This window comes from Taeniopygia guttata, chromosome 4, assembly GCF_048771995.1.
Source record: "Taeniopygia guttata chromosome 4, bTaeGut7.mat, whole genome shotgun sequence".
NCBI classification, from domain to species: Eukaryota; Metazoa; Chordata; class Aves; order Passeriformes; family Estrildidae; genus Taeniopygia; species Taeniopygia guttata.
The window spans coordinates 68,748,601-68,776,599 of NC_133028.1; the positions used below are offsets into that span (position 1 = coordinate 68,748,601).

The 27,999-nt window shown below is 48.9% G+C and overlaps 2 protein-coding genes across 4 annotated transcripts in view; one reads left to right on the top strand and one right to left on the bottom strand.

Moving 5' to 3' along the window:
• Positions 1 to 5,567, bottom strand: part of WRN (WRN RecQ like helicase) — a 28,111-nt gene extending 22,544 nt beyond the window's left edge. For all 3 annotated transcript variants that reach the window (XM_072928893.1, XM_041716042.2, XM_030272153.4), the window contains exons 1-6: positions 5,408 to 5,567; positions 5,175 to 5,314; positions 4,681 to 4,783; positions 4,035 to 4,147; positions 2,974 to 3,119; positions 115 to 263 (exon numbers count right to left, since the gene is read on the bottom strand). In XM_072928893.1, the coding sequence (XP_072784994.1) occupies positions 115 to 263; positions 2,974 to 3,119; positions 4,035 to 4,147; positions 4,681 to 4,770 (498 nt within the window). In that variant the 5' untranslated portion in view covers positions 4,771 to 4,783; positions 5,175 to 5,314; positions 5,408 to 5,567. The remainder of the gene's footprint in view (positions 1 to 114; positions 264 to 2,973; positions 3,120 to 4,034; positions 4,148 to 4,680; positions 4,784 to 5,174; positions 5,315 to 5,407) is intronic.
• Positions 5,568 to 5,747: 180 nt separating this feature from the next.
• On the top strand, positions 5,748 to 27,992 carry PURG (purine rich element binding protein G). Its single transcript, XM_030272167.4, has 2 exons — positions 5,748 to 5,903; positions 6,886 to 27,992. The coding sequence occupies exon 2, from the start codon at positions 6,899 to 6,901 to the stop codon at positions 7,907 to 7,909; it is 1,011 nt and encodes a 336-aa protein (XP_030128027.4). The 5' UTR covers positions 5,748 to 5,903; positions 6,886 to 6,898; the 3' UTR covers positions 7,910 to 27,992.
• The last annotated feature ends 7 nt before the right edge of the window (positions 27,993 to 27,999 follow it).

Genomic DNA, 27,999 nt, shown 5'->3' on the forward strand with positions numbered 1-27,999 from the left:
ACAGAGCACCTTTCCTATTGGAATGGAACTCTAACCAGGACAAGGAAGCCTCCTTTTGCACAGCAGCACCATAACAAGATTCCCTCCCACAACAAAAAGGTTTTAGGGTTTTACTTTCTCATTAGCAACGTCAGCCAGCTCCACAAAGCTCTTCAGTTTGATTTCAAAGTCACTCATCAGCTTCCATTGATCTCCCTCAATTCCTACGCCAACCTTTTTAATTGTTTCATCTTCGAGCAGCCTTTTGAGTCCCTTGGGAAAACCTAAAATAGATTAAGCCCAAACATGAGAAACTAAATACTGGAAGATGCCAGAAAGTCTAATGGAAATGACAAAATCCAAGCACAAAGGCCATCTGCAAAATCCTGTGCTTTTAAGGGAAAAGCCACCTCTGTTTATTTGATTTCTCTCTGGAATGACTGAAAACTTCAACTGGTTGTGATGGGTCATCTGCAGACAAGGAAGAAGGAAATAGTTGAAATACACAAATTATCCTGCACCTGGAAACAAACCAAGTCAAAAAAAAAAAAAACAACCTAAAGATACTTTAATTCTCAAAATTCAGTGTTCATTACATGAAATCCAATATTATTTTACTATTTCCCCCATAATTTCTTCACATTTTTGGCTATTACACATTTCTGGGCAACAGTTGAAACCATAAGCATGGGAAATCACCAGAAGCACAGACCCTCTGGAGACAAACTCAGAGCTAAGGCTGGGCTGCTCCAACAACAGCATTTGGAAAACAGAATCCACCAACCAGATGCTGTGCCAAGCCCAAACATGTCAGCCTTGTCAGCAAGCAAAAACCCACAATGTTCCAAGATGCACACAGACACTGAGTACTGTATTTTGATTTCTCCCAAACTGATGGCACAGCAAACCTGGATCAAAGGGTATTTTCAAGCTTACAGGAGTGAATTAAAGCAGGCAGCTTTCTCATCTCATTTTCTACAGGAAGAACAGCCCCAGACACTTCATCCTTGAACAGTAACAGCCTTTTCCTCCCCCGTGTGTTTGCTCCCATTTAGAATTCAGAGCATCTTATTTAAATCCATACCTTCAGGACCCCACAGCTGGATACCCTGAATTAGTCTCTAGTGCAAATCTAGTACCTGCAAACACACAACTGCACAGGCACACAGTGCTCATCTGCCTTGGGTTTCAATTTCAAACATCACCTTTTCTCAGCCCTGCAATATGCATTTATGTACTCCAACAAACACTTGGCAACACAGATTTTATTTGTGCACTATTTTTTTGGTGCATTAATTATCTCTGCCCTTTGATGGCTGTCACTGTACAGGTACATTTGCAGCTACAGCTACAGTCAGCTGTGCTGTGGACTGGGAAATCACAGAGGCACCCCAAAGCATTAAAAAATAACTGGTAAAACCCCCCCCAACAGCAGCAGCCTGGTGCTGTGAGAGGCAGACAAAGGACAGCACTCCCAAAGCACATGAGCTATAGGAAAAGATGGAAAATCCTCCACATATAGAGAGGATTCAATCAAATAAAAGCCTGCAACATACACAGAGGCTTGCTGTACAAGGGGTTTCCACCTAAGGGAATCAACATTACAACCTTCCAGGATGGGCACTCCCCAGTGGAGGACTCCAGCCCCATTTCCACCACCTCATTCCTAGAAAAGTGACTAACAAAAAAACAAAAAGTCTAATTTGAAGACTGTGCAGAAGCTGCAATCTGAGAAACAGGTCACATTTTGAGAAATCTGTAAGGAAATAAAAAACCACTAAAAAATGAAAAATTATGAACAATACTCCCAATGAATAAATAAATGTGGTTTTGCCATCTATAAACAGTCCAAGAACAGCCGATTCCTCCTTCAGGAGAAAGCTTTTTTGCTAGGACTTACTGCTTTTTATTGTGGTTTGGCCAGCATTTCTGCAGATCACATACACTGCCATAACAAGCAGAAACTGGCTCTGGTCCCTGCACAAGTCACTCAGTTCAAAGTGCATCCTCCATTGGCAAGAGCAGGCACTTCAGAAAACCATCCAGAGGGAAACACCACCTTTTGCTGTACCACAGCAGCCACACAAACATCTTCCCTGCCAGAATCAGAAGCATTCCAGCTCTTTATATCACTTGCTCCCTCAGCTTCCTCTCCTCACATCATTTTCCTTTGTGCTCCCCAGCCTCCCTGATGGAATGGCCTCCAGCAATTAAATTTTCCACCCCATTTGCTCTAAATGACAAAGGATTGAACACCAACATTAAAATGATCGCTATTATACCTCAGCATGAGTCCCCCAGGGAAATCAGAAACCTCTCACAGGCATAGTTTTAATCTAAAATTTTAAACCAAAGGTTATAAAATTGCCAGCTCCTTCCCTCATCCCTATTTTCCCTATTTGGAAGCTTTTATTCACATCCATAATGAATTCAGCCTCTGCTAAGCACACCCCCTTCTCTCCCCACAGCTGTACCACACCAGGTACCCAGTATTCTTTCTCAAAGCTCATGTCATATAATGCAGGAATTCGGAATAAAGAACACAAGAGCCATCATTTTTGAGGCTTCTTGTTGAAGCCAAATAAATTAAAAAAAAAAAAAACCAAAAAACCCCAAAAAACTTTAAAAAACCCCACAGCCCACTCTATTTAGGTTCACTGTTTATTTTGGCACTAAACAGAAAACTTGTTATAGGAGCAGGGAATTAAATTTTGAAAACTGCAATAAAATATTCTCACCCAGAGAAAAATAATCCCAAGAAGACTCTGCTCCCCTGTTCAGAACCCACACCTGGCAAGCTAAGATTGTCTTAATATACAGGCACTCCTCAAAGAATAAATCCCTTTATTATAGGTGGGAAAGGGGAGAAAAAGGAAGGATTTTTACTATCCCATGTGGTAGGATATATTAGCCATTGCTCAAGGCTTCAGTTCAAAGATAACCACGAGAAACAGTGAGCAGTCCATGCCCTAAATAAGAGCAGAGGTACAGTACCTGCCATGGAGGAGACGTGAAACAAGTAACACTTGTCCTCAGTGACACACATCTGGATTACAGCTGTTTTGGCCATCCTCCCTTTGGTGTATGCTGGTGGCCACTCGATGTCAAAGCCAACAGCAGCCCCATCTGACAAACTCTGCCTGGAAAGGAGCAGACACCGCCCACATTTACCTGCTGTCACAACTCCTGGCACCCCCAGCAAAGGCTGTGACTGCCCACATCACACGTGCAAGGCACAGAAAGCTCCTCACAACTCACAGCACTTGCTGCTGGCCCACAGAGCCACCTGAAATGCTCCAGAACCCTGCAGATCTGCCTGCTAAGACTAGCACACAGCTGGTAAACATCTGCAGGTGGTGGGTGCAGAGGACAGGGAGAGGACACTCAGCAAGCACGCCAAAATGAACTGATTTCTTGCCACTCAAAGCAGAGTAGGGCAATGGGAAATAAAACCATTTCCAAACACCTTTCCCACACCACCCCCTTCTGCCCTAGACTTCCAAATTTCCTACCTCTTCCCCCCAGCAGCACAACAGAACCTTTAACCCCCACTACTAAAACTTGGCCACACAGGCCTCAGGGACAGCCAGAGGGAAAAGATGATGGAATGGCTTTTATTCCTTGGAAATGTTCTTCTTGATTCACCCCGTGACCCCTTGAACAACAGCCCTTTATTTAGCCCACAGCACTGGAAGTTTTGCACAGAACTCTTTTTCCCCAGCAACATGAGCTGTGCTACACAAAAACAGGAAAAATAATAATGGATTTGCACCATAAATAAATTTACTTTATTTTCTTTACACATACAGTCCCAAGTTAGGAATTAGCATTTCTCCATGAAGCCACTGAATCTCATGGAATTACCCATTCTATGAAAGGCAATCGATCTGATATTGGAGCCTTCACAGCTTCTACTCTGAGGGACAGAAAGGTTCAGCAATGGCATCTCCCACCAACAAGGCCAAATGGGAAAACATTCCCAAGAGCCCAGTCCCTTCCAAAAAGAAAGGAGCACTCAAAGGAAAGAAGATAAAAAATGGAATATGAGCTGTTACCTGATATCTTCTGAGAGAAGAGAACAGTCACTGGCTTCGTAGCTATAAACAACAGAGCCACAGAACTCCAGGAATGGCAGCCCATCCTCCAGAACACTCCTTGGGGCACCAGACTTCCAGCAAACCAAATTTGGGAGAGATTGGTTATCTGCCACACCTGTCCTCACATCCATCCCACAGCCCCTTCATCAAAACACTTGGGCTCCTGTCCCAGCTTCTCCATTGAACTCTGAGCACTCAGTGAATAAAAAGTCAAAATTGCTGTTGTTTCACCTGATAACTTTTAATATCCAAGCTGCTAACCACTTACCCGTCAACTAATCATTTACTACCACTTTGTGGAATAAAAGCTGCTGAACTGCAGCCTCTGCTTTCCCCCTCCCCCATTAATTAATTATTTAATTCAGCTGACCCAGCTGCAAACCACCCTGGAATATTTAACATGTCAAGGCCACCAGAAGGGCCTTCCCAGAACCAACTCCCCAAAACTGAAGGGAGGAGAAATCCCCCATCCTCACTAATGTAGAGCCCACATTCCTGGGAGAGCAGCAGGAACATCAAAATTCCCTTGGAGGCACAAGCCTAACTAAAAGCACATTCCCCAGAGCTGGGCTGTTCTGCAGCCTGCAAAAGAACCAGGACCTACCTTTTTGTGCCCCCAAGAAGCTTCCTCCTGGCTCTCTGTGAGCATCCACTGGGGATACTTACCCCGCAGGCCAGCAGCTACCACATCCATTTTTGGCACATTTCTGTGATTAATGAAGAGAAGAACAAGAAATCAGAACAGCCTGCAGCTCAGGTGGAGGTCAGCTATCACTATCATCAGGCCTGAACAAGGAGATGGAAATATTTTAATATTTTAATTGATTTTCAAGGCTAAGCAGACTTCTCCTTTGGGTTGCAGCAGCACAACCGTATCAACTCCAAAAAGGATTCTGACACCAAAACGTGGCAATAACTTTCCTTTATAGCCACTCACTTTATTATACTGGAACTGCCGGGAACAGAAGAGAGCAGTGCAGAAGCTGAAAATAAAAGACACCCCACAGCACCCACCGCTCCCAAACCATCTGGAAGTTCCAGAGCACTCCTGATACCCACAAACGACCCCGCATCCCGTCCCGCCACAGCCGCACCCACCTGGCCAGACCGACGCCAACCTCCGGAGCTCGGGAGCGCTCAGCACCCGACGGCGAGCGGCCAGCCAGCCCGGAACTCCTCGGGATAACCGGCAGGGGACACGGAGCCGCCGACACGTCCTCACACAACAGCTAGCGCGCCTGATTTGCCACAGGACAGAGCACCCTCAGCGCTGGGCGGGCTGCCGGCACCCCCTCGGAGCGGCTGTCACCCAGGGCTCCCCGTACCCTCACCGCTTCAGGTGCTGTCCCCCAGCTCAGCAGGCCCCGAGCGCTGCCACGGGCTCTGAGCGGGCCCGTCCCGCCGCCGCGGCCTCTCCGCTCCCGGTGCCTGGGCGCGGCCGCCTCCCTCACGGAGCCCGCGCTGCGCGCACATTGCGCGTCACGCCGCGTCGCGCCGTAAATACGCCACAGACGGCGGCCCGCCTTCGCTCAGGTTACCCGAGGTGACGCGCACGCGCGGTGCTGCGGCGGCCGCGGGGCACTGTGGGTGTTGTAGTCCCGCGGCCGTGAGGGCCGCGCAGCCCCCGGCGCCCCCCGCGCTGCCGCCGCCGCCGATCTCGGCCGGGCGGAGCCGGGGCGGGCCGGGGAGGGCCGGGGCGGGGCGGAGCGGGCGGCGGGGGAGCGCCAGCCCGTGGCTCTGCGCGGCGGGGGGGGCGGCGGGGCCGCCGGCTGCGGGCGGTGGCGGCGGCGGCGGCTGAAGGGCAGCGGCGGCGATGGGCGCTGCGGGGTGAGTGACCGGGCGTGGGGAGTGCGGCGCTGGGGGGCGCGGAGGGGCAGCGGGGTAAGGGGGGGCAGTGATGGGGCGGGAGATTCTGTGCTGGGGGGCGCTGGGGGGCCGCGCTGGGGCACCGGGAGCGCTCGGGGGCGGCACTGGCAGCACTGGGGGGCACTTTCGGTGCTCTGGGGGCAGTACTGAGAGCACCCGGGGGCACTGCTGGGAGGGCTGGGGGGCAGTTCTGGGGCACTGGGGGGCAAGGGTGAAGTTGTGGGAGCGCTGGGGCAGGAGGTGTAGTGATGGGGAGCACTAGGGGGGCAATACTGGGGCGCTGGGGGCCGGGGGGGCAGCACTGGGGCAGAGGGGAGGGCAGGGGGGCACTGCCGGGGGCAGTACTGGGGGCACTGGAGGACTGTGAGGGCACCAGGGACAGTGAGGGGCCGGGGAGGCAGTGGGGCAGTACGGGGGAGGAGGGAACTGAAGCCTGGGGGGCACTGGGGCAGGAGATGCAGCGGCAGTGGGGGCTCCGTGGGTAACGGGAGCAGGAGGGCAGTGCTGGGGGGAACCCCAGTGCCCGCCCGTGCTCTGGGAGGAAGAGCAGAGGGGGTGATGGAGGCACAGGGACAGACCCTGCCGAGGGGAGCCGCAGCCCTGGCAGAGGGGTGAGTGCCCCACGAAACAGGGCACCATAAGCCGCCCCCGTGGGGCAGCTGGAGGGGCTGTAGCACCACAGGGGCAGGACAGGGGGCTGCAGGGCAGGGAGCGTTGCCGGGGAGTGCCGCTGAAAGCGGGGCTCCCTTGTCCGGGAGCCGGAGCACGGGAGGGGAAGAGCGCCCGGGATCCTCGGGCTGCGATGCTGCGTGCCAGTGGCAGCGGAGGGGGATGCAGGAGCCTTTGTAGGGAGAGCGGCGCCGAGCGGAGCCGCTGCCGAGGAGCTGAGCAGGCCCCTGGTGCTGATGTTGTCATCTGTGTCTCTGTTGTGTATTATTTCCAGCTGATTTGTAAAGATGGAAAGAGGGAGAGGAGGAGGAGGAGGAAGGAACCTGGGAGGCTCTGGCTTGCACAGGAATATTTATTCCCAGTCCCAGCAGCAGTACCACTACCCGGCCTCCTCCCAGGGGAGCTGCATGGAGATCCAGGAGCTGGCCTCCAAGAGGGTGGACATCCAGAAGAAGCGCTTTTATCTGGATGTGAAACAGAGTTCCCGAGGCCGCTTCCTGAAGATTGCCGAGGTCTGGATAGGAAGGGGCAGGCAGGACAACATCAGGAAGAGCAAGCTGACCCTCTCCTTGTCCGTGGCTGCCGAGCTGAAGGACTGCTTGGGGGACTTCATCGAGCACTACGCGCATCTGGGCCTGAAGGGCGGCCATGGCCACCGGCACGAACACAGCAACGACAAGGAGCAGCATCCCCGGAGGCGGCCGCAGCACCCACCGCCCTCGCCCCCAGTGTCCGTGGGCTCTGAAGAGCCCCCTCACAGCGTCCTCAAAACGGAGTACATCGAGAGGGACAACAGGAAGTACTACCTGGACCTGAAGGAGAACCAGCGCGGGCGCTTCCTGCGGATTAGGCAGACCATGAGCAGGGGACCTGGCATGATGGGTTACTTCGGCCACAGCTTGGGACAGGAGCAGACGATCGTCCTCCCGGCGCAAGGGATGATCGAGTTCAGGGATGCTTTGGTGCAGCTGATTGAAGAATACGGCGAGGGGGACATAGAGGATCGCCGGGGGGGAGGTGACGAGCCCCCGGAGCTCCCCGAGGGCACCTCCTTCCGAGTGGACAACAAGCGCTTCTACTTCGACGTGGGATCCAACAGGTACGGCATCTTCCTGAAGGTAAGTGAGGTGAGGCCGCCCTACCGTAACACCATCACAGTTCCCTACAAAGCGTGGACACGGTTCGGGGAAAATTTTATCAAGTACGAAGAAGAGATGAGGAGAATTTACAACAGCCATAAAGAGAAAAGAATGGATGCCAGAGGGGACAGTGGTGAAGAGCAAGAGGGTCTGGAATAGAGTGCATTGGACAATTAACCAAACAAAGCAAGCAGAAATTGGTGAGAGGGACTGACCTATAGTAATTCCAAGTTGCCCCAGTTTTTTGTAAAGTCCTTTCCTGGTAGTTCTTGCTAACTCCAGTACATAATGTTATAGGAGTCTGGTTACCACGTTAAAACTATGCCCAAAACATCTCCGTGTGTCTTAGGAAAGGACCAACCTCCTGAGTCTGTATGAGTCAGCTGCTTCAAGTGTTGGAGACTGTGGAAGTACGAGTATCAGCACAAACAAAATCCGGCACCCTGACCTTTAAATAGTCTAGAAAAGGCTAGTGTTGCACTTAAACACGATGCAAAAGTACCCCCACCCTGAACCTTACGATGAGATGTATCGGTTTCTGCTTATCACGAGTTTTTCAGGACTGGCTTGTGCCCGTGCCCGGTCCAAAGGCCGAGCAGCATTGCCGTAGAGCATTTATGGCAAAAATCAGCTCCACATGAATCTCTGGTCTGTGTGTGAGGAGGGAGAGAGGTTTGAAGGTTGGCGTCTCCTGGTTATTGAGTTGGAAACAATAGTCTGTTTATGGGTAAAGTCTCAATGACCCGTCAGACCTCAGTCACGTGCCGGTGAAGGGCGGAAGATCTTTCGTTCATGTTCATTCCATAGTTTTGTGCTGACCAGATCACCTGAGTATCCCAGGAAAGTGGAGTGCTCAGCCTTCTGAATTAATGGCAGTGAATAATAACCCACTCCTCATCTCCGTGTTCTGACCATTAGAGGCTGGTGATCTTTTTTTTTTTTTTTTTTAATGCATTTTGTCTGAAATTTCAGAAGGTATTTTTGTATTAGGCATTCCAGCAGGCAGCTGTGGGAGCGGGTGTTGGGAGGTGGAAGGAATGCCGCAACCGAGGCTCCCAGCTTGTCTCCCAGATTAACATGGTTCGGGATGTTACCTGTGCGAGGGAAGCGTTGTGGTGTTTTCCTCCTCCCGCCATGGGGAAGACCTTTGGGGTGTTGGGTGCACAACTGGATTCTTGTAGAAAGGCATCTCTCATGCTCACCCATGGCGTGTTTCGGAAGCTGTGGTGGATGCCACGTTGGGTTTTCTGTTGTGTTGATTGTGGATGGTGTTGGGGAGACAACATCTCTGCCCTCCCATCACCCCCTTCCCCCCCAGCTCGGAGCTGGAGCTGTCCTTGCTCCAGTCCAGATCTGGTTTCGGTGTCATCCTGGAGTCTTTGTGATGTAAATTTTAAATCTTGTGATACTAACTCTCTGCCTGGAGGGGGAATGTGTGCAATTACCTGGTTGGGAGGTTGGTGAAAGATTCTGTGTTTCTTAAAACGTGACTATTTATAACATAAGGGGCTTGTTCAGCCTTTGGACAACCAGCTCCTTCCTCCTGAACCAGTGGGAGTTTGAGCTCCAGATACTTCTAGTAGTGTGTTGCTCACCTTTAAGATTGTTTTAAGCAGACATTACCATGTCTGATATTTGTAATCACTCAAATGGTTTCATTACAGAGTGGCCTAGTGTGCATGTGGACCAGCTATTTTTCCATGCAACCATGCCCTGTTTTATTTTTTTAACCTTTTGAGAAACATCTTTATCTCCAAGCAGACTGTTCACCACTCTGAGTCTGGAGCCACCTGCACACTGCATGGCCACGCTCAATCCGAATGCTGTTGCCTGTTAATGTCATAATGAGAAAGGCTGAGGAGACAGGGTTGGGAACCAAGAGGATAATCTGGATTTTAGCTTGGGTACTAAAACTAGTCAATCTGTTTTAACTTTTAAAAAGGAAAAAAAAGAAAAAAAAAGAAAAAAAAAATAACAGCTTGCACCAAAGTCACCAAAGAACCTTTAGGAAAATGTTACAGTTGTGACAAGAAGTAAGAAAGTTAATTTCACTGTTTTAGGTGATTCCCCCTTTAAAACCACATATAGCAGTTACAGCAACCAAGCCTTTGGTTTAGTATCAAAAACTCCCATCCCTTTCTCCATAGGTTCCTCTTTCAGGTCCCTTTTCAAACCTGGAAGAGATGTTCTCGCTTCATCACTCAAACAGCCAGTGGACAGTGATGAATCAGCAGGCGTTGTGCGGGGTCCTGGTTCATCGCCGCTCTTACAGCTTTTGTCCCAATGGTTTTAACAGGTTAATTAAAAAAACCCCACAAAATCCCACGTTAAAAGAACTCCACATCCTGTTCCGGTGTGAAACCAGAATTTAGTGAATGAGTGGTTGATGCATTGATACGTTAGCGTATCGCTGACTGCTGCTGCCCGTCACAGTGCCTGAGGTAAAAAATTCACTTCTAGTCCAACAAACCGGAGCTATGAATGTACGAACTTTTTACGCTCTCCTTCCCATTCCTGTGTGGCATTCCTCCCCGGCGAGCTGCTCGGCATCTCCCATCCCTGCCCGCCTTTGCCTCAAGGGATAGTAAAAGCTCCTGGGTTGGAATTAGCCTGAGTGGCCATGTGTGTTGTAAGTGCTCATGCCTTCCCTGTGTTCCTGTAGTGTTGGTGAGGAAATTACTCGTGATTAGAAAGGGATGTTTTCTTCACCGTTTTAAAAGATGCAAAAAAGGATGCAGAATTGCTTTCCTTATTGCTGCCCCTTTTTTAAAAAACCCCTTTATCTTTTGTTAATGAATTGGCCTTCCAATGCCGTTAGTTTGTAAATGTCACCCAGGAATCCAGCGACGGCCGGCTACTGGGCCGGCCTGGGTTCTGGCACGCAGGTATCCCGTAGGATCCGCTAATGCATTTATTCCCCTGGCACGGGATGCACCTTAGTATCCAAACCTGGATCGGGATCTTCACGTTCATTGCCGATCACTCGTGGGTAGACCAGCGGCTGTGGGTTTCCATCGCGATGGAAAGCATCAGTGTTGGGTTGGAGGATGATGGCTTTCCGTGCGATGGCAGGCAGATGTTGGGCTGGAGGGCAGTAGGGATGCACTTGGAGTGTAGCAATGCAAGACTTGAACGGTGAGATTCGAAAACGGGTTCCTTTGTATTTTGGCAGTGCGTCTTCAGCTTCCCAGAGCAGTGACCACGCGGGCTGCTGGTGTGCAGGAGGGCCCAACAAGATGCTCGGGAACACTGAATCCCTGATGTGTTTTAAATGTTTGTTCCTGACGCCCTGAAACTGCCATGTCCCTTAAACTTGAGAAAACTCAAGCTTATTTGCACTAGAAAGAACGGCCAAAAACAATCCTTAGGAGGACAGGGTGAAGAGCACCGGTCTGAACCTCTTTTTCTCATGAGAGAATTTCCTATTCAAGCCCTCACCTCTGTTTCAAAATTGTACGGTCCCGGCAGAAAGTCTGTCAATTGAATTATTAAATTCTGATGCACTTTATATTGTGTAAATAATGCTAGGAGCACATTTCTGCTCCCGCTCCGGTAAGGGGATGCTTTGGTAACGTAGTCTAATGCTGAGAGAAGCCGTCTCCTGCATGCATGTGTCTGTTAGAGACCTGTTGATCCTGCTTGGTCCAGCTCCACTCGTATGTTAGAGGAGGACAGGCGATGTATTGAGGATCCTCTCAAACCACCAAGAGTGGGATGATGATTTGGTTTTTTACATTGCAATGTGCAGAGCTGCTGAGCGTCCTCAGCTCGGCCGTCGCAGCGGCTCCTCGCCCCTTCTGCAAACTGGGCTCCCCCGTGTTGCTGTCAAGGCTTAAAATCGAGTTTTGCACTTGTGCTCTTGACAAAGCCAAGTCCAGCAGCTGCCTCGTACCTGGCTTTCCCTGCTGCTGGTGCAAAAGGCAGGATGAAAAGCTTATCCCAGATGGAAGGGGCTGGGGGTCTTCCCCTGCATTGCAGCTGCAGGGACGTTGTGTTGGGTCCAGCTCACGGAGCTGGCTTTCCTGGTAAAGTACAGAGCTGTGGAAGGGTTGGGAAGCATTTTGCACGGGTGTGGAGAGGGCAACCCGCCGGGCGCTGCGGGGGGACGGCGAAGCCCTCCCTCACAGGCTCCTTGGTGCAGCCTGGATGGATGGTGGACTTTACCCAGCGAGAAGCTGCAGCGGTTATTGGTATCTACTTGTCGTTGTAAGTGTTTCTTATCTGTATCCGATATATACCGATTCATATCCACGTATAGGCATTAATATATTTATGTGAGTATATTGTAGCCTGTAGTAGCTCGTAGCGAAATAACCTTATTTATCTGAAGTGCAGTCTGAGGAGGGGGCGTCTGCTCCTGCCACCGGTCTGGATAAACGCGTTTTTCCACACAGGGCTGGGTGCAAGCTCCTGGCCTCAGCCCTCGTAATAATCCCATACGTTTTTGGCAAGGCTGCAAGGGAGGCGTAGTTAAAAGAAGGCAAAGCTCTTCCTTGGAGGCGTCGTTGAGGTGAGGTGAGAGCTGTAAAGAGGCAGCTGTCGGCCACATCATGTCTGCGTGCCATTTTACGACCCCGGCTCTGCAAATCTGGACTGTCGTGTTCATAAAATCCCAAGCAGAAGTATTAAAATCACATCCTTTGTACAAAAAAGAACCCCCGAGCAATTATCAAAATCAATGTCAGCACTTTTTTTTTTTCATCTACAGATGTCCTAGTCTGATAATTGCATCATTTTTTTCCCCTATGGCCTATTGAAGTGACCTAAACTCCCAGGGAAGGGAGCTGCTGGTGGTTAGGAAGCCTTCTGCTCTTGTGACTTGCAGTCCTGTTTTCCAATTTTAGTAATTTTTATAGTAGAAAGGAGTTTATTATTGTGTATTTTTATTTGGCATACTTTGCACCGGGTCAAAAATTATATAATAAGCCTTTTCAGTTTCATGGCATTCCCACTTTTGCTGTACATACACTAGATAGAAGAGATTTATGAAAGAATTTCTGAAGAAAATTAGACTTTCTGTTTAATTTTCTATGCTGCTTACTCCAAAATTAAGTTGCCCTTTATTTTTAATGACTTAACATTAGACATTGTGATGTCTAAAATTCACCTTTCCCCTCCCGCGCCTCCATTCATTTCAAGTAAAGGTTGTGTTTGAAATTTAGTTTATTCAAGAAGGAGTGGAATTAAAGGCTACACCATAAGCTCCACCCAAGCGAGGCTGTCACATCACGGCCTTTACCAAAATGTATTGTTTTGGGGTGATCTGGTCTTGCCTTAAAAATGTCCGAATCCTGTCATAGGAAAAAAGCCTCAGCTAGGGGACAAGGTGCTTCTGGATTTGGGGGATTTGAAAAAAGCTAAAGCCAGATCTTTCGCTGTTCTCTTCCTCCAAAACCTGCAGAAGCTTTCACGGGCTGACATCAATTTTTCTTCCTAATATTTTGTCAGCCTGTGTTCAGTTCCCCACCTGCACCTCAATAAAGGCAACAGTATATATAAAGCATCGAGGTGAAGTAAAATATCAAGAACTCCTGATAGATGACATGGATTAAAAATTGGTTTTCCAGAAATGTCAAAGCGTAAATTGAGGTTTTATAAGCCGGATGTCGTTTTGGCATTTCTGTGATGGATGTAATTAGATCGCTCCTTCCCCGTGCGGAGGGAGGCGTCACGCGGAACCCGAACCCGCAGCCTCCGGGCTCTCTCCTGTGCACCAACTTCTAGAAAGGTGCAGATGCCTGCTGGCTTCTCATGTCTGGTGAATGTGGTTGTGTTCCTACCAGCCTAGCCTCCAGGGGCCTGGCTGCCCCCCCACAATAAAACCGTCATTAACGACTTGCTAATTCATCTTCTTAATTGCTAGGCTGCACAGAAACGCTTGGAGTGGCACATGAAAATTGCTAGCTCTGCACAGAGCTGAAACTTAAAAAGGCATATTCTGTCTTTTCGGGGTTTTAGACCCATCCAACACACCAGTATTAAACTGGGAGGGGTAATGGCTCCTGCCCTGGAGCTGTTGGTCGGACACCCAGATGATCGGATGGATTTCTTGACCGCGGTGGGGGAAATCCATCCGGCAGGCGGGAGTTTGCATCTGCTCTTGGTCCTGATCATTTGCCACGCAGAGATTAATTGGAGGCAAAGATGGCCCTCGGTGGCGGCTGCTGGCAGCCGGAGAAAGCCGAGGCTTCGTGCCCAGCCCCGCTGGCACAACATCTGTGAATTCATGTGTGGGCACAAATGAACGCAGAGGAGAGGGAGAGAGGAATATTAGAGATATATATGCACGGACATATTGCAAATACTCATTTCCCCCCTGTTTCCAATAGGTCCTTCCCTTGGAGACATTAAAACACTGTCTGTCTCTTCTGTTTCCCATATTGGAGACGTTCAGCGTGCAATAGGAGCAAGATGGGTTTCACAAGCAATATCAACATACTCTACTACTAACCTTAAATCTTTACACTGCAAAGCGCGTGCAATAGAATCTGCATTTCAAAACAGCAGAGAGTATGTGGGATAAAAGACATGGGTTAACCCCAGGCTCTTACAAGTATTCCCATCTGGTCCTTGTTGGGAGCACATGTTGTTGGCACAGTGCAGAGGGAGAGGGGGAGTAAGAGCAGAGATAAGCGCTTCCCACCAAGGCAGAGGAACGAAAAGGCAGGAGGGGGCGGAGGGAAGCGAGGACAAGATGCGTGCTCCAGGGAATCATAGAGCACGGTGATGGTTGTATCTGTAGTAGGAGGAATAGGCAGCACCTTCAGCACGGGAGTCCCACAGAGCTGGGGAAGGAGACACAGAGCCTGGATCCTAACGCTCTTTCTGGGGACCTTTTTGGGGTGGTTCTTTTGGGCTGGTGCTCCTTCCTCTTTGGGATCAGTAACACGCTCTGCAAGTGTCTGCTCTTGCCAACAAGCCCACCAGGGCTAAGCGTGTCCTGCATGTCCTGTTGCTGCTTTTGCAGCTCTTGGAGGCTCACGTGGCTGGGCTCTTGCTGAGCTGGGAGGCTTGCCCAGGAATACAGGCAGAAGCTTAGAGTGGCACTCAATTGTTGGTGGCCTGTCAGGTTTGCTGGTGCCATCCCAACTTATGGGTGTTTGCGTGTGCTTTTCACCAGAGCCTTTGCTCCGCACGCTACATCAGCTGCCTCCCACTACAGGAATGAGTGATGGAGTGTTGTATGTATTGATGGGGCAGCTGCTCTTTTCCACTGCCAAGGAAAGGGGTTGTTGAAGGCTGGAGGGGATCAGATGGGAAAGAAAGTGGCTTTCAAGAAGCAATCTCATGCCTGCCTTTGCAAAGGGGTTTGTGTCATTTCTAATAAGACTCTGCGGATGATCACCACTTGTACCGCCTTTGCATTCCTGGGCCTGCCCCTCTGAGGTCTGAGGTGCAGCAGAGGTCAGTGTCAACAGCTGTTGAAAGCTGTGCTTTGAGCCACTGAAGTGCTGGAGTAATTGCCTGGACTCTGGGAAAGCTATCAGTGTGTGGAGCTGGGCTTCCTGATAATGGAGATGGGATCGCTTTGGTTTTATCCTGCCTGTGCCTGTGTTGTCCACCACTAAAAAGGGGTGGATGATGCCTCCCTACCTCAAAGGAGTGTGACAGTTCTTGCAATGGTCTGATGCTGATCAATACTGATGGTATGCGAAAGCGAGACAGGGAGAAATGTGGGGTGAAATGTAGTGTTTGGAAGGTTTGGAACCTACCTGACTCTAAACTTGAATTTGCAAGTGCAAGGGTGCCTCTAATGGTGCATTTCAGGGCCACGTAGAGAACAAAAAGCATCCATATTTTTCCCGAGTTGAACAACCTGGGAGAAATCTGCTCTTTCAAATCTCCCGTGCTGGATATTCCCAGCTTCCCTCCCTAAGCTATTTCACCCTACTTCCTCTCAGATGCTTTTCCTGTCCATGTGTCCCTTGCTTCCATCAAATTCTATTGCTTTTTGCCTTACAGGCCATGCTCTCCAGAGGAGTTATAAAAACAGTTTGGTTTCTTCCCTGCTGCAGCTCTTACACATAATTAAAGGCTGTTTGTCAGGTCTGTTCTGCATCCTTTCCAAAGGAAATACAGAACCTTCCACCAAGCATAATTTTTTAGCCCTGGTTCTTGTTGCTTTCTGGTGAGTCTGTTCAAACACAAATGTAAGGAAAGCACTAAGTGACAATATAAGCTCCCTGTGCCAGCATGTTTGGAAATACAGGTTTTCCCTTATGTTCCTAACTCTCCCAGGATTGTGTGTTGTCATCATATGAGAAGTCACAGAAATATTGGCATGAACTTTCACTCAGTAACGTTTTTAGTGCGAGGAGATCTGAGACTTCTGTGTAAGTCCAATGAGAGAGAAGCTCCTCCTGCCTAACATTGTCACCACTCCACATGAAGATATGATTTATATTCATCCAGCAGCTTCCAGAAGGGCACATGTGTCAGGCAGCTATTTCTCCCCTCCTCTTCCTAGGGAAAAGGCTGGATGTGCCAATGCAGCCCTGGTGTTTTTAACATAAATCAATTATCCCTGCTGTTCCATGTCAGAGGGGGGTCTGGAGCGTTGTGTGCTGGCAGCGGCGGGCCCCGATGGTTTTGCAGCACGAGAGCAAACCTCAGGGCTCACAAGGAGCCCAGCCTGGCCTTGGCATCTTTCCCACCACTTCCCTTGGCAACTGGTGTTGAGCAGGAGCTGGTTTGTCTTTGGAAGTTCCCCGTGGACCCATGGCTGTTTTGCAAATTGTCATTCTTGCTTTGGGCACAGAGGAGGTTGCTGTGCTGCTGCCTGCTTGGGAAGTACCTGATGGAAAAGGAGAGTCTCTTTCTCTCTCTCCCCCAGGAAGCTGGCAGGGGGAATCTAAGGCCAGAGACCTTAGGCTCTGGGAGAGAGGTGACAGAGCAGTGCTCTGGAGTGAATGCAGCTCAGTGTGCAGTCAACAGGTAGATGTGTTTTCTTTGTGTTATCTTCAGCACAGCTGCTTGTTCTTTCCTTCTAGGTGTTTGAGCACTCCTGAGATCTCTATAGGGCTGCCTAGAACAGGAATCTGTGAGGGAATTGAGCTGCCTCCAAGGATGGTCTCTCTCCTGAGACTCCAATAAACATAGCAAAGTGTTTGAAAAGTGGAGCATTGTGCTGGTGGCACTTTGAAAAGAGTTTTTCCCGGGTAGGTGTCACAGCAGGGGTGAGCAGAGGCTCCTGACAGCCATGAACAAAGGGCAAGGACTTGATGTAGTTCTTGGCAGTAGGATTTATCCTAGATTCAACAACTCACTTAATATGCACATCCCTGTAGTAACTGATTAAGTTTTTTAATTTAAGCATTTTTAGTAATCTCCCCCATCCTGGTAAAATTAGGGAAGGAGTTTTTTGGCTGAAATGTTTACCTGTAAGCTGAGAATGGGCACCGTGTTTCACAAGGTGAATAAAACTTCTGTGCCTCTTACCTCAGAGCATATTCTTTAGGCTGGCATTTTATTTTTCGTTCCATCTGGTTGCAAAACATCAAGGTCACTAAAGCAGCACAGGAAGAAGCCCCTGTAGGTGTCGATATGGCTGAGTGCATAGGGACATTCTCCTCTCACTTTGCTGATCCTGCTAGTGCTGTTCCTTCTCCCTGTTGGATCACCAAGTTCATGTCTTCTGCATGACCTGGCTTGAAGGCCCTAAACCTCTTTTTTTTTCCTTAGAAGTTCAGCATCTTTTTCTTAAGCTTTTGTTATGAATCCCTCTTGAAATATTGTGCAAAGCCTGAATGTGCCTTGCTTCCCTCCCTCACTGCGCATTTGCTAACTGCTGCAGCCAATGTAGGACAAAAAGATGTGGAGCTGGTTATATTTTTCCCAGACAGTCGTTTTGCTCCGTGTCTGTTTTGGTGTGCTCTGGCCTCAACCATTCCAGGGATCCTGTTCTGCAGCTCTCACATGCTTCTGCAGCTGTTGCATGGGTGGTGGGGCTCTGGCAGACATTACCTCTAGGCTGGGGCAGATTCTTGGGGTGAAGCTGCAGCAAAGCAGGAGTTCTTTAACCCTGCAGTCAGGTTAAACGTGGAGTAGGGCTGCATGAAGCAGTTACCTGGGGCAGATCTGCTCCTGTGCTGGTGGCAGACTCGCTGCTTCCTCCGAGCAGCCGGCACCATCTCGCTTGTAGGCAATGTCTGACAGCTTCCCCAGGGATGAGCTTTGCTGCATCTGCTGCGAGTGCTGCTCTGAGCTCAGACTCTTCCTTCCCACCACTCAGTGGCATGCCTGGATCCTTTGTTATGTGTAACCTCAATTTGGTTTCTTTGAGCAGTGCCAGAATTTCATTCTCCCCGGGACATTTAAATGGGGTGCGGAGTAATTAGAGTCGCTTTTCTCTGCATGTGTAATAGCAAATGCTTCCAAATCAGTTTGGGAACCGACCCAGGGGTTTGATGTGGGTTTGTAAATTCAGGCACGTGGGATGAGCGTGCCCACAGCAAAGCAGGAAGATGTGGAGATAAGAGCTGTGCCTCTGCCAAGCTCCTGTCTACTCTCTTGCAGTCCTATACTGACTCCAGTTGCTGCAGTGGGAGCCACCAGGACCAGGGACCACCAGAGCCTGCTCATGGGACCTGGCTCAAAGTGGCAGCAGACACCTGAGCTAGGCAAGGCACAGCCACCCACAGGTACTGTGTATCCCATTACAGCTCAGAAGGGAAGTGTCAAGAGCTTTATCCTGGATGCCACAGGAGCCCAACTCTTTCAGCCTTCCTTTTCTGCCTCTGGGACTTTCACCTCTTGCCTGGCACATCCTCTCTGGAGCGCCTAGGGACATGTCTGTCCTGGGATCAGCGTCTGCCAGCATGCAGTGTGCACGTAATCCTGGTGCATCCCGGCCCCCTCTCCACAGCAGCATTTCCTGCTGATGTCAGCACAGTCATCCCTCAGCGCTGCCAGGGGTAACCCTTTGAGCTAACCACTGATAAGTTCCTTCTAGCTGTCTTATTAAAAAAAAAAAAAAAAAAATGAAAAAGAGGAGGGAGGTGGTGTAGTCGCCTGATGAACATTTTCATGTATGCTGCCAGCTCTTTACTGTGGGTTACCTTGGTGAAAGCATATTGCAGAGACATTTATTTTAAAGAGAGCTTAAAACTGTCTGCTTAGCAGTGTGTTTTTTGTAATGTTATGTGTGAAACCCCAAGAAAACCCCCAATCCAGAGCAGGAGGCAGAGGTGATGCCCATTTAACTCCTGCCTGCAGCAACAAGCTGCAGTTTAACCTGTTGCTTTTCACACCTCTTTCCCGCTCCTAGGAGGCACCTTCTAAAGCTGGGATAACCTCCCTAAACCTCCCTCCTCAGGCTCTTCACAGAGGGAAGTTCACCCTCCTCCTCCCCACTGCAGCCCTTGAGCTGTTGCAATAGCCCTTGAGGTGCTGTCTCTCCTTGTTCAAAACCCCTGCTGGCCTCTTCCTCTCAGCGAGGCTGAAGATGCTGAAGATGCAAGAGAGCACAATATGGGGATTTTTCACTTGCCTCAGCCTGAAAACCAGCTTCCTCCAGGCTCTCAGTCTTCCAAGAGCTTCCCACCTTTCTAGCCAAGCAGTTTGTTTGCTAGAAGAAAAATTGGTAGCTTTGTGCTAGCAATAACCAGAGTCCTCTTTCACTAGCGCAGGCATTTTCTCCTTTGAATTCTGTTTGAATGCAGAAATGATTGTGAAATGAGAGCGGTAATATTGGGAAAGGGGAAAGCAGAGTGTTCCTCTGGATTGGGTTTGATACAATTTGAAGCTGCTTGTGAAAGATTGGCTGGAAGGTAAACTGATTTGGGCTTAAAAAAGATGGTGCTGGTAAAGTGTGTTAGTGACTCTTCAGCAGATGGTCCAAAATAGCTTTTTTATGGTCTCTGACCTCTAGGAAAGATAACTGGATTTTTGATCTTAGATTGAAGGGGCAATTTCTGATGGAAGAAACTTGTGTTCTTTAGAAACCATCCCAGGCTGGCATTTACTGTCAAAAACGTTTCATGGGAGCAGACAGAAAACAAGCGAAAAATCACACATCTGAGTCAGCCCCAGGTGAGCCTTGCAGGGCGCTGTGGCTGAGCTAGCCAACCGTCCGGAATTCAGGATAGGTCCCCGTTGTCATCCATCCTCCTGGTGGTCCATGGCCACCAAAATTTCCCACAGACGCCTGCGGGGGTGTGATTAGTCAGGAGCTCCTGGTTTTGCAGCATCCTGGGATTGATCCACAGACTGTAGAGGTGTCGTGGCCCCAAGGAAAAGCGTTGCACTCCGGCATTCCTACGCTGTGGAGCTGCGGCACCCGTCCCAGGTGGTGGTTGCTGAGGTGGGTATTGAGTTAGAGGGGTGCATTTCCAGAGCACTGCTTGGTCACCAGCTGTTGTCCAGGACGCCGTACCTTTTGGTACAGCAGTAAAAAAATAAACCTTTCTCTTTGAATTTCAAGTCAGGGGCCTGTTTTCTGCCAAGCTACCCCCCACCGTTTCAAATGTATTTTATTCTTCTTTTCTTTGCACTGGTCCTGTTCCGCTCCGCTCAACAGCTGCTGCATTTAATCCCAGAAGCTGCAGTTGGTAGGGAGCAAAGTGATCTCCATATAACCTCTCTCTTACTCATAAGCGTGCATTATGAAGCTTAACCGATGGTAATAAAATGTTTTGCTTTCAACATGCTGTCCCTGTGGTCCAATGTTCCCGTCTTCAGGCTCCATCATTGCGGCGGGGCGACGTATCGGAGCTGTTCTGCCGCTCCCCAGGAACGTGCCTGGGAATACTGGATGTAGGCCTCGTGAATACCCAGCAAGGAGAGATGGAGAAGGTGGAGCAGAGCCCTTTCCATGGGTGGTGGCATGCCCGGGCGCAAGCAGCTCCTGAAGGAAGATTGTGTCTTGGCACTCAAGGCAAGAGGCGCTGGGGGTCTTGCTTGGCTGAGACCCAAGTGCAGGTTCCCGTCTCCGTGAGATTGTCTGGCACTGCAATCTGGTGTGAGAGCCTCTTCAGGGACCGTGGCGCCACGTGGGGGGAGTGGGAACAGATTGCGGTCCTGCTGCTTGGTTGGGTTTTCTTCATCCTTTTCACAACCACTCTGCAGGTTCATGGCTTCATTTGGCTTTTTGTGTTTCCTGCATGCTAAAAAAGGGCATTTTCATGCCATCCTCCATGGATGTTTTCGTCCGGGGGGCGAAAAGGATGTTTCTCATCCACATTTAAGTAACCATATAAAATGTGGAAAGTCTGCTTTAGGAATTTCAGTTTTGTTTACACACCATTGATGCTTTTATTAAAACCATCTTTTCACATATAAATAATTTAGAGGTAATATGATTTTCCTGCTCTAAACCAAAAGCAGGGATTTCAAAGCAGGGATCTCCAAGCATCATTTCTGTGTCACGGTGGGTTGCATTAGCCCTACAACTGCCTTTTGTTGAACAGGATGGGGTTTTTTCATATTTGAGGTTTACAGTGTTGGGTTTCAAAGAGGAATTTCCCAGACAGAGCCCCCCAGAAGGTATCAGAATATACGACTTTGTCAGGCGACGGTAACAGCTTTTTTTCTAGAGATTGCCATTTTGTAAATAAGCTTCTTCTCCAGCAGCACAGCTACAGCTACGAAAGATGGATGATTATTTCTTTCCAGAATGGGTCTTCCGCTGCAGGATCTGGTTTTTATTGTGATAATTAGCATAGAATTAAAAATGGCCCCTCATCTTCAGTTTGCACTGTAGTGTCTCTGGTACCGAGCAGTCTGGGATGGTGTTTTCCTTGGAAATAGGCTGTGTCTGGGAATCACTTGATTCACCACTGAAAACCAGTGCACGGATATCTGCAGGCTTCAATGCAGCAAAAGCCTCTGCCTCCAAAAATAAATTATTGCTCCTAATAAACTTTCAAATCAGTTGCTTTTTGGAGACTGGAAAAGTTGCTGAGGATATTTAGGTGAAAATCTAGCGCCGTGGCTAGAGCAGATTTTATAAATGCCTTTAAATTCTGGAGCTCGGGTTAAAGGTGAGGTCACGGGCAAGCAGACAGCTTTTCCTCCTAAAAAACCTGTAATAGCTTTTCTTTTAAAAAATTTAACAGGGTTGCCACTCCAGGTGGAGGCAGAACTATAAGGAGTGTCACACACAATGACAATATATCCGTAGGAGAAACCGAGGCGGCAGAAATGCAGCACGAGGCGTAAACTTCCTGGTGAGAGCTGTGCAGGAAATTACTGTGCAATTGGACGCGGTGTCCTAGCATTAGATTTATTATCCACTTCCAAATCATCTGCCAAAAATCCTTTCAATCGGAAGACAGGAAAGAATATGTTATAAAAAGACCTAGAAAAGGAGTCATTTTGGCAAGGGAGTTTTCAGGCTGGTAATTGTCCATGCCTCTAGTGTTAGTGCTTGGGTGAGGTCAACGCTACTTCAACCAAATGTGATCCCAGTGCCTACATATGGCACACGGTGAGATGTGCCAGCCTTGCAGGATCAGTCCTGGAATGCAGTCCTGGAAGATGCTTCTTTGCCCAGTCTATTGCTCCACAATTGCTTTTAGTCCCACAAGGCTCCAGCATCACTTAGGGAAAGCCATGGTGTGCAAGCTGGCATGCTTTTCCTCCATGGACTTGTTCCTTGCTGGGTGGCAGGGTCATGGCCACATCCACGTGCTGGTGTACATTCCTCAGGCCTTGCTGCTTTGGCAGCAAGGCTGGATATGTCATTCCAGAAGTTTCTTGTCTGGATGGTGGACTGAAATGGTGGTGTTTACCCACCTTGCACCTCGTTGCCCTCCTCACTGCGAGGCACTGCCCATATCACACTGCACTTCTCCAGCTCCCACGTCTTTTCCTTTCTTTCCAGTTGTGTGCCTACATCCATATCCCCTGTATGCACAACCTTGCTCTTTGCGTGTTAAATCCAGCTCTTTCTGGCAGTAATGGAAATAAGTGACGTGAGTTTGTAGCTCTGTTTTTACTCCTGGGATATTAGTGTTCCCTGCTGCTGGAAAACCATCTCCCCAGTGCTTGATCCCTGATGAGAAACATGTCTGCAGCTGTACCTGCAGCATCCCCAACATATCCTGCCAGCTCCGGCTAGTTAATACTTTTGACTGAAAAAGTGCTTTTTCCATAAAAAAAATTCACACCCACCTTGGACACACCAGAGGTTTCACAGCCAGATATTGCCCAGCCAGATGTTGCCTTGTACAACACTTGGGAGAGTTGGTGGCACTGCATGCAGGGCCCAGGGAGCCACTTTGCTGTCCTGTGACCATTTTTTTGGGGCGCTTGCTGAAACATAGTGAGAACTGAAGGTTCTGCTTTGTGTAAGGATGGGGCTGGTTGATGGGGTAGTCGGTGGGAAGCGTGTGTTTACTGAGGGAAAAGGGTATGCCTGTCATTTGTTGGGATGAATCCTCCTTTCCCAGCCTCTTTCCAGGAGTGTGCTGATCCAAAGTCCTTCTCTGGAGCTTTGTTCTTCATGAAAATGAAGCTGGGCCGTTATTAACATCAGTGTTCACCAGACCGCCTTCATTGTCTCGTCCTTGTGTTCATTGTCCTTTGACAGGTAGGGTGATTAAGAGAAACAAGCCAGCTTAATGCATGGTCAGAAAGCTACAATTAACAAAGCAGACCACAAATAAATAGGTAAATAGGCTAAGCTGTAAGATAGCGTGTAAGAGGAGGCAGTCTGCCTCTGCAAAGTGCATGATAAGCATCGGCCAAGCTTGTTGCAGACACTGGGCAAGGCTGCTTTCGCTAGACTTTGAGTATCCTAGTTGCAAAGGCTCGTCAGTGTTCCTAAAGGCTCTTGGTTTTGGAGTGGGGTCGTCCTTTGTTTTCTGTGCGTTGTGACCACTTGCTTCCCGAGCGGGTTCGTAGTGATGGAGTTAATGGAGCTGTTCTTTATAGTAGCCTAAAAGGTGTCAGTCGTTTGCTCGTGTGTGTTCACAAGCTGAGCCGTGGCGTGATTTGAAGCACTTTTGGTGTGGCATGTGCAGTTGCAGTGCTGTCTGGTTTTAATTTCCCCCGCGGTACCCTCCCCGCGTTCCCCCGTGTTTCGGACACTGAACCAAACCGACGTTGGGACTAGCACTTTAAGTACTAGTAGTCACTTTGCTTCGGACTAAACTGAGCACTGCACTTTTGTACGTACTGTTAGCACTGAGTTTTGAACTCTCTTCTTTTCCCCATCTATTTCCCCTCCCAGGCGCAGTGTTAATTACGTAGGGGCCATCAGAAGAAAATTTTGAGGTGTGTTGGACCGCTGTCCGGTGCCTGATTTCCATTACATATCCATTAGCAACCTGAGAGTAGGGAATTTACCCATCCAAGCTTATTTTACACGACAGAACCAACACCTACATCACTGATGTCCAGGCAGACGTGGTGGTTGTCGTAAACTTCGAGGGCACCCAGAGACCCGAGGGCATGGCTTTTAAAAAACACCAAAGATACAGGAGAAGTCTCAAAAGGGATTGGGATGGTGCAAGATCATCTCCTTGACACCTGGAACTGAGCGGAGCAGGAGTCGCAGGGCAGACGCTCTTGTGTCTGGTGCGAGACCCCGGTTAGTCCATGGGACAGCCCAGTTCAAACCAGCCTGAGATCCTGGTACCAATAAAGGCTGCGCTCAAGCCATTGCAATAAAAGCCATCATTGTGCCTGCACTGGAAGTGCTGTTGGGATTGGTCGTGGGCTTCAACTGCAAAAGGTATTTTTAAGTAAAAAATATCTACAGACCATTTAGAAGATGGAGCACAATAACCCTGGGGTTTGCTGTTGAATTTGGAAAGCGTTGTTAGGAGTTGATCAGCTCTCGTGTTCAGAGGCAGTTCAGATGTGCTATTCCTGTTAAATTCCTGTGGTATTTCCGTATGGAAGGCCAGGGATCAGGGCTCCCTTGCCAGCAAGAAAGCAGCAGGGTAGAGTTAGTAGGAAACATAGTCAGAAATCTCTAGGATTTGAAATGTGATCCCTGGGATGCTGAATAATCTGGGTTTTGGTGTCCCAAACCACCCACTCCCGACACCTGCTAGGGTTTTGCTTCTTTAAAAGCCCCTGTGGGTTTTCCACAGCAGCAAATAAATTGTGGTGGGTGTGAGAGCCCCGTGTTCCCTTCACAGCGGGGTATCCACTCTTAGGACTGCTGCTCATCATCCTTGATGAGCCCACAGTCAATCCAAATCCTTCCCTGGCATTCCTCCATAATGGGAGTTTGGGAGTTTCTCCCTGGTGACACTTGATGGATAAACCCTGCCAGTACAGCATGATCAGTGGGAATGCAGAGAAGGGAATTAGGTCTTCTTCAGTGCTGCTAGCAGGGAGCCAGTATGGAAATAACCTTCAGCAACAAAAAGAAATGGGTGTTGGGTTTCCCTGTTGCAGCAGATGGAGAAGTTTTCTTAAACAGCTCCAGTTTTAGTGGCTGGTTTTCTTGGCTTCCTTCTTCAATAGACCTTCAGGGGCTTGGATATTCAGTGGGATCCCAAGACGATTAAAAACCCCAAATCTTGAGCAACCCCAAGTATTATGCTCTTACATCCTCTATCACTGGATGTAAAAACAGAAATAGAATCCACATTTTGGGTTGGGTTGGGTTTTTTCCTTCCTTCCCCCCCCCCCCCCCCCCCATCCCCACCAAATTATCCCTGCAAATTTAGCTTTAAAGAAATAGCACCAGGTGATGCTGCTGCTCTATCTGAGGCCCCAAAATTGTAGTGGCTGAGGGAACAGCCTCTTCAGAAAGTACCTTGGTGACTCAGAGCCCACATCCCGCTCACTGTCACCAGGATAAAGGCAAACCATTTGGGAAATTCCCCCCTGCCAGCAAGCCCACCAGTCTCACTGGGTCCTTGAAAATAAGCTTGAGAGAAAGGGGGATGTGGAACAGGCATTTTTGGTCTTATTTTGCCCCTCAGGTGTAGTTTTTTGTCCCTTGGAGATGGCATCTCATCCTTTGGGAAGGTAGAATGAAGTGTTTTCTCCTGCCCATCACACTTGAGGCCTGAATGCAAATCCTAGCACAGCACCCTTTGCTCTGGAAGGGCCTTTTAGGTGGAAAAAAAGGATTTTTAGTTGTTTGGGTTTTCAGATAGCTCGTGGGGAAGCGGATTGTAACAGCACACAGGCGATGCTTTACCAAGCTTTTCTGTTCCTCCAAGAGAGACTTTTTAATTTGCTTCCGTAGTTTAGATTTTGTTTCCTTGAAAGTCTTTTTGGACCCATGAAAATGCACTTGAAATGAGTCAAGTTTATCAAAACAAAATTGTGCACACACCCATGCACCAGCCCGCGTGTTCGTGCTTGTCTCTGGGTGTGTATACACATAGAGAAATATATTATTTTCCAAAACATTCCTTTTTTTAATCTTTTCTTTCTTTTTTTTTTTTTTTTTTTGTTTGGGTTTCTTTTGGGGTTATTTTCCCCAACCCCCAGGATATTAACCAAAAGGTGTTTTAAAGTCATGGCATGAAAACTCCTAAATGTAAATCTGAGTACCTTGTGATGCTAATTAACAGGTTTTTTCCTGAAACTTTCTGTGATGCTTAATATTTTCCTTAGGAAGTTTTGTTTAATGTTAGATCATTGTTCTGGAGGATGTTGGTCCTACTGGCATTAAACTAATGGAAATAAAATGCATGTGTTACAAGTGTAGAAACGGTGAAGAATTAAGTGTGAACTTACTGTACGATACTGATTCTGTTTTCAAACAATCTGTTTTGCTGTTCAATAGTTGACATATGGAAATGCCAATGTACTGTAATTTAGCACTTTTCCAATGGACCCTGTTCTCACTACGCCTGAGGGAAGAAGCAGGTTTGGCATGAGGCCGACTGAATGCAGCCCCTGAACCTTTTTCTGCGTGGTTTGGCACCAGAACTGGCCAGGTGGAGCTTGAATTGGAGGTTTTCTCATCGGTTCGGTGGCTGGCACAGGGCAGAGAGGAGTGGCTCTTCCATCCCCGTGGTCAAACCAGGGCCATTTTGCAGCTTGGTCTGGTGAAAGGCGTCCCTGCCCATGGCAGGGAGGGTGGAATGAGATGATCTTTGGGGTCCCCTCCATTCTGGGATTCTAGGATTCTGTGATTTGGGTGCCGCCCTCGCTGTGGGTGGATGGACTGGTGGCATCGCGCTCCACCAGCGCATCCCCCCGGGAGCCAGGCTGGGGTCGGGCTGTCCAAGCTGGGGTGGGAAAGCGGCCGAAGCATCCACAGTCCCTGAAATCCAAGGGCAGAAGGGACAGCTCACCAGCCACCCCTCTCCAGCCCAAACCCTCCTTTCCTAGTGCTAACAGGGTGCAAAGTGTTACTTGTCATGTACTGTACTGAAAGGGTTAATTGATCAGTGACTGTATTGTACTGTATGAAAACTCATGAATTGCCTTGTATTGTTTCTAATGGACTGTTCCATGTGTCCCCACTGCCCATTCCCAAAGGACGCATGTGCTCAGTTGGGTCCTCCAAACTCTCTGGTGCTAACTCCTCCGTATCCGATGGTGCTCCTGCGGACTCTAACTGACCACATGCCTGTCCCCAGCTTGAAGTTCACCACGTCTTTCTCGTCTGTTTGTATCAAGTCTCACACACACACACACACACAGACACACGCACATATGAGAAAAATTAAGGATAAACTTGAATTTGTTTCAAAGCCTCATTGACAATCTAATGTTTTCTATGTCTGCTTTATTTTGGGATGGTTTTTCTAGAAAGCAGCCCGCCAGCACCTTCGCCCTAGGAGGGGATTTTGTCCTGTTCACTCCTCTGGCATCCGAGGTGAGCAGCTCTCTTGCTGGCTGGAGCCCCTGGAGGTTGATCCATCAGGAGCCAGCGAGGAAGAGGAGGTGCAGGTGCCTTCAAAGATGCCCAACCCTAAAAAGCAGCTGGGATCCTCATGATTGCACGATCCAAGGGATGAATCCACCCCTTGCTTTGTGGCAAAAATTGGCTTTTAAGGAGAATGGAGGTAGAAATGTAGAGTCCCAAAGGCGCCTCCATCTCCTCCCAGCATGGCTCATCTCCACTGGCAGAGGAGCCACCTCCCAGTCCTGAGGTTTTTTAGGTGACACGCGCCTTGGATGGCATGAACAGGGCCATCCCCTCCAACCCCCCACCCCGAGGCGAGCTGCTTTTTGGACAAAATTAAATCTGACTATATTTTATATCGATTTGAAAACAAAGTCTGATATTTACCCCTGTTCTCAACTGAATTTGCATATTGTTGTTTGCCACGATATTTGTTCTGTCTTCAAATAAATTTGCTTACTTGTGTAGTCTTAACTGTCTG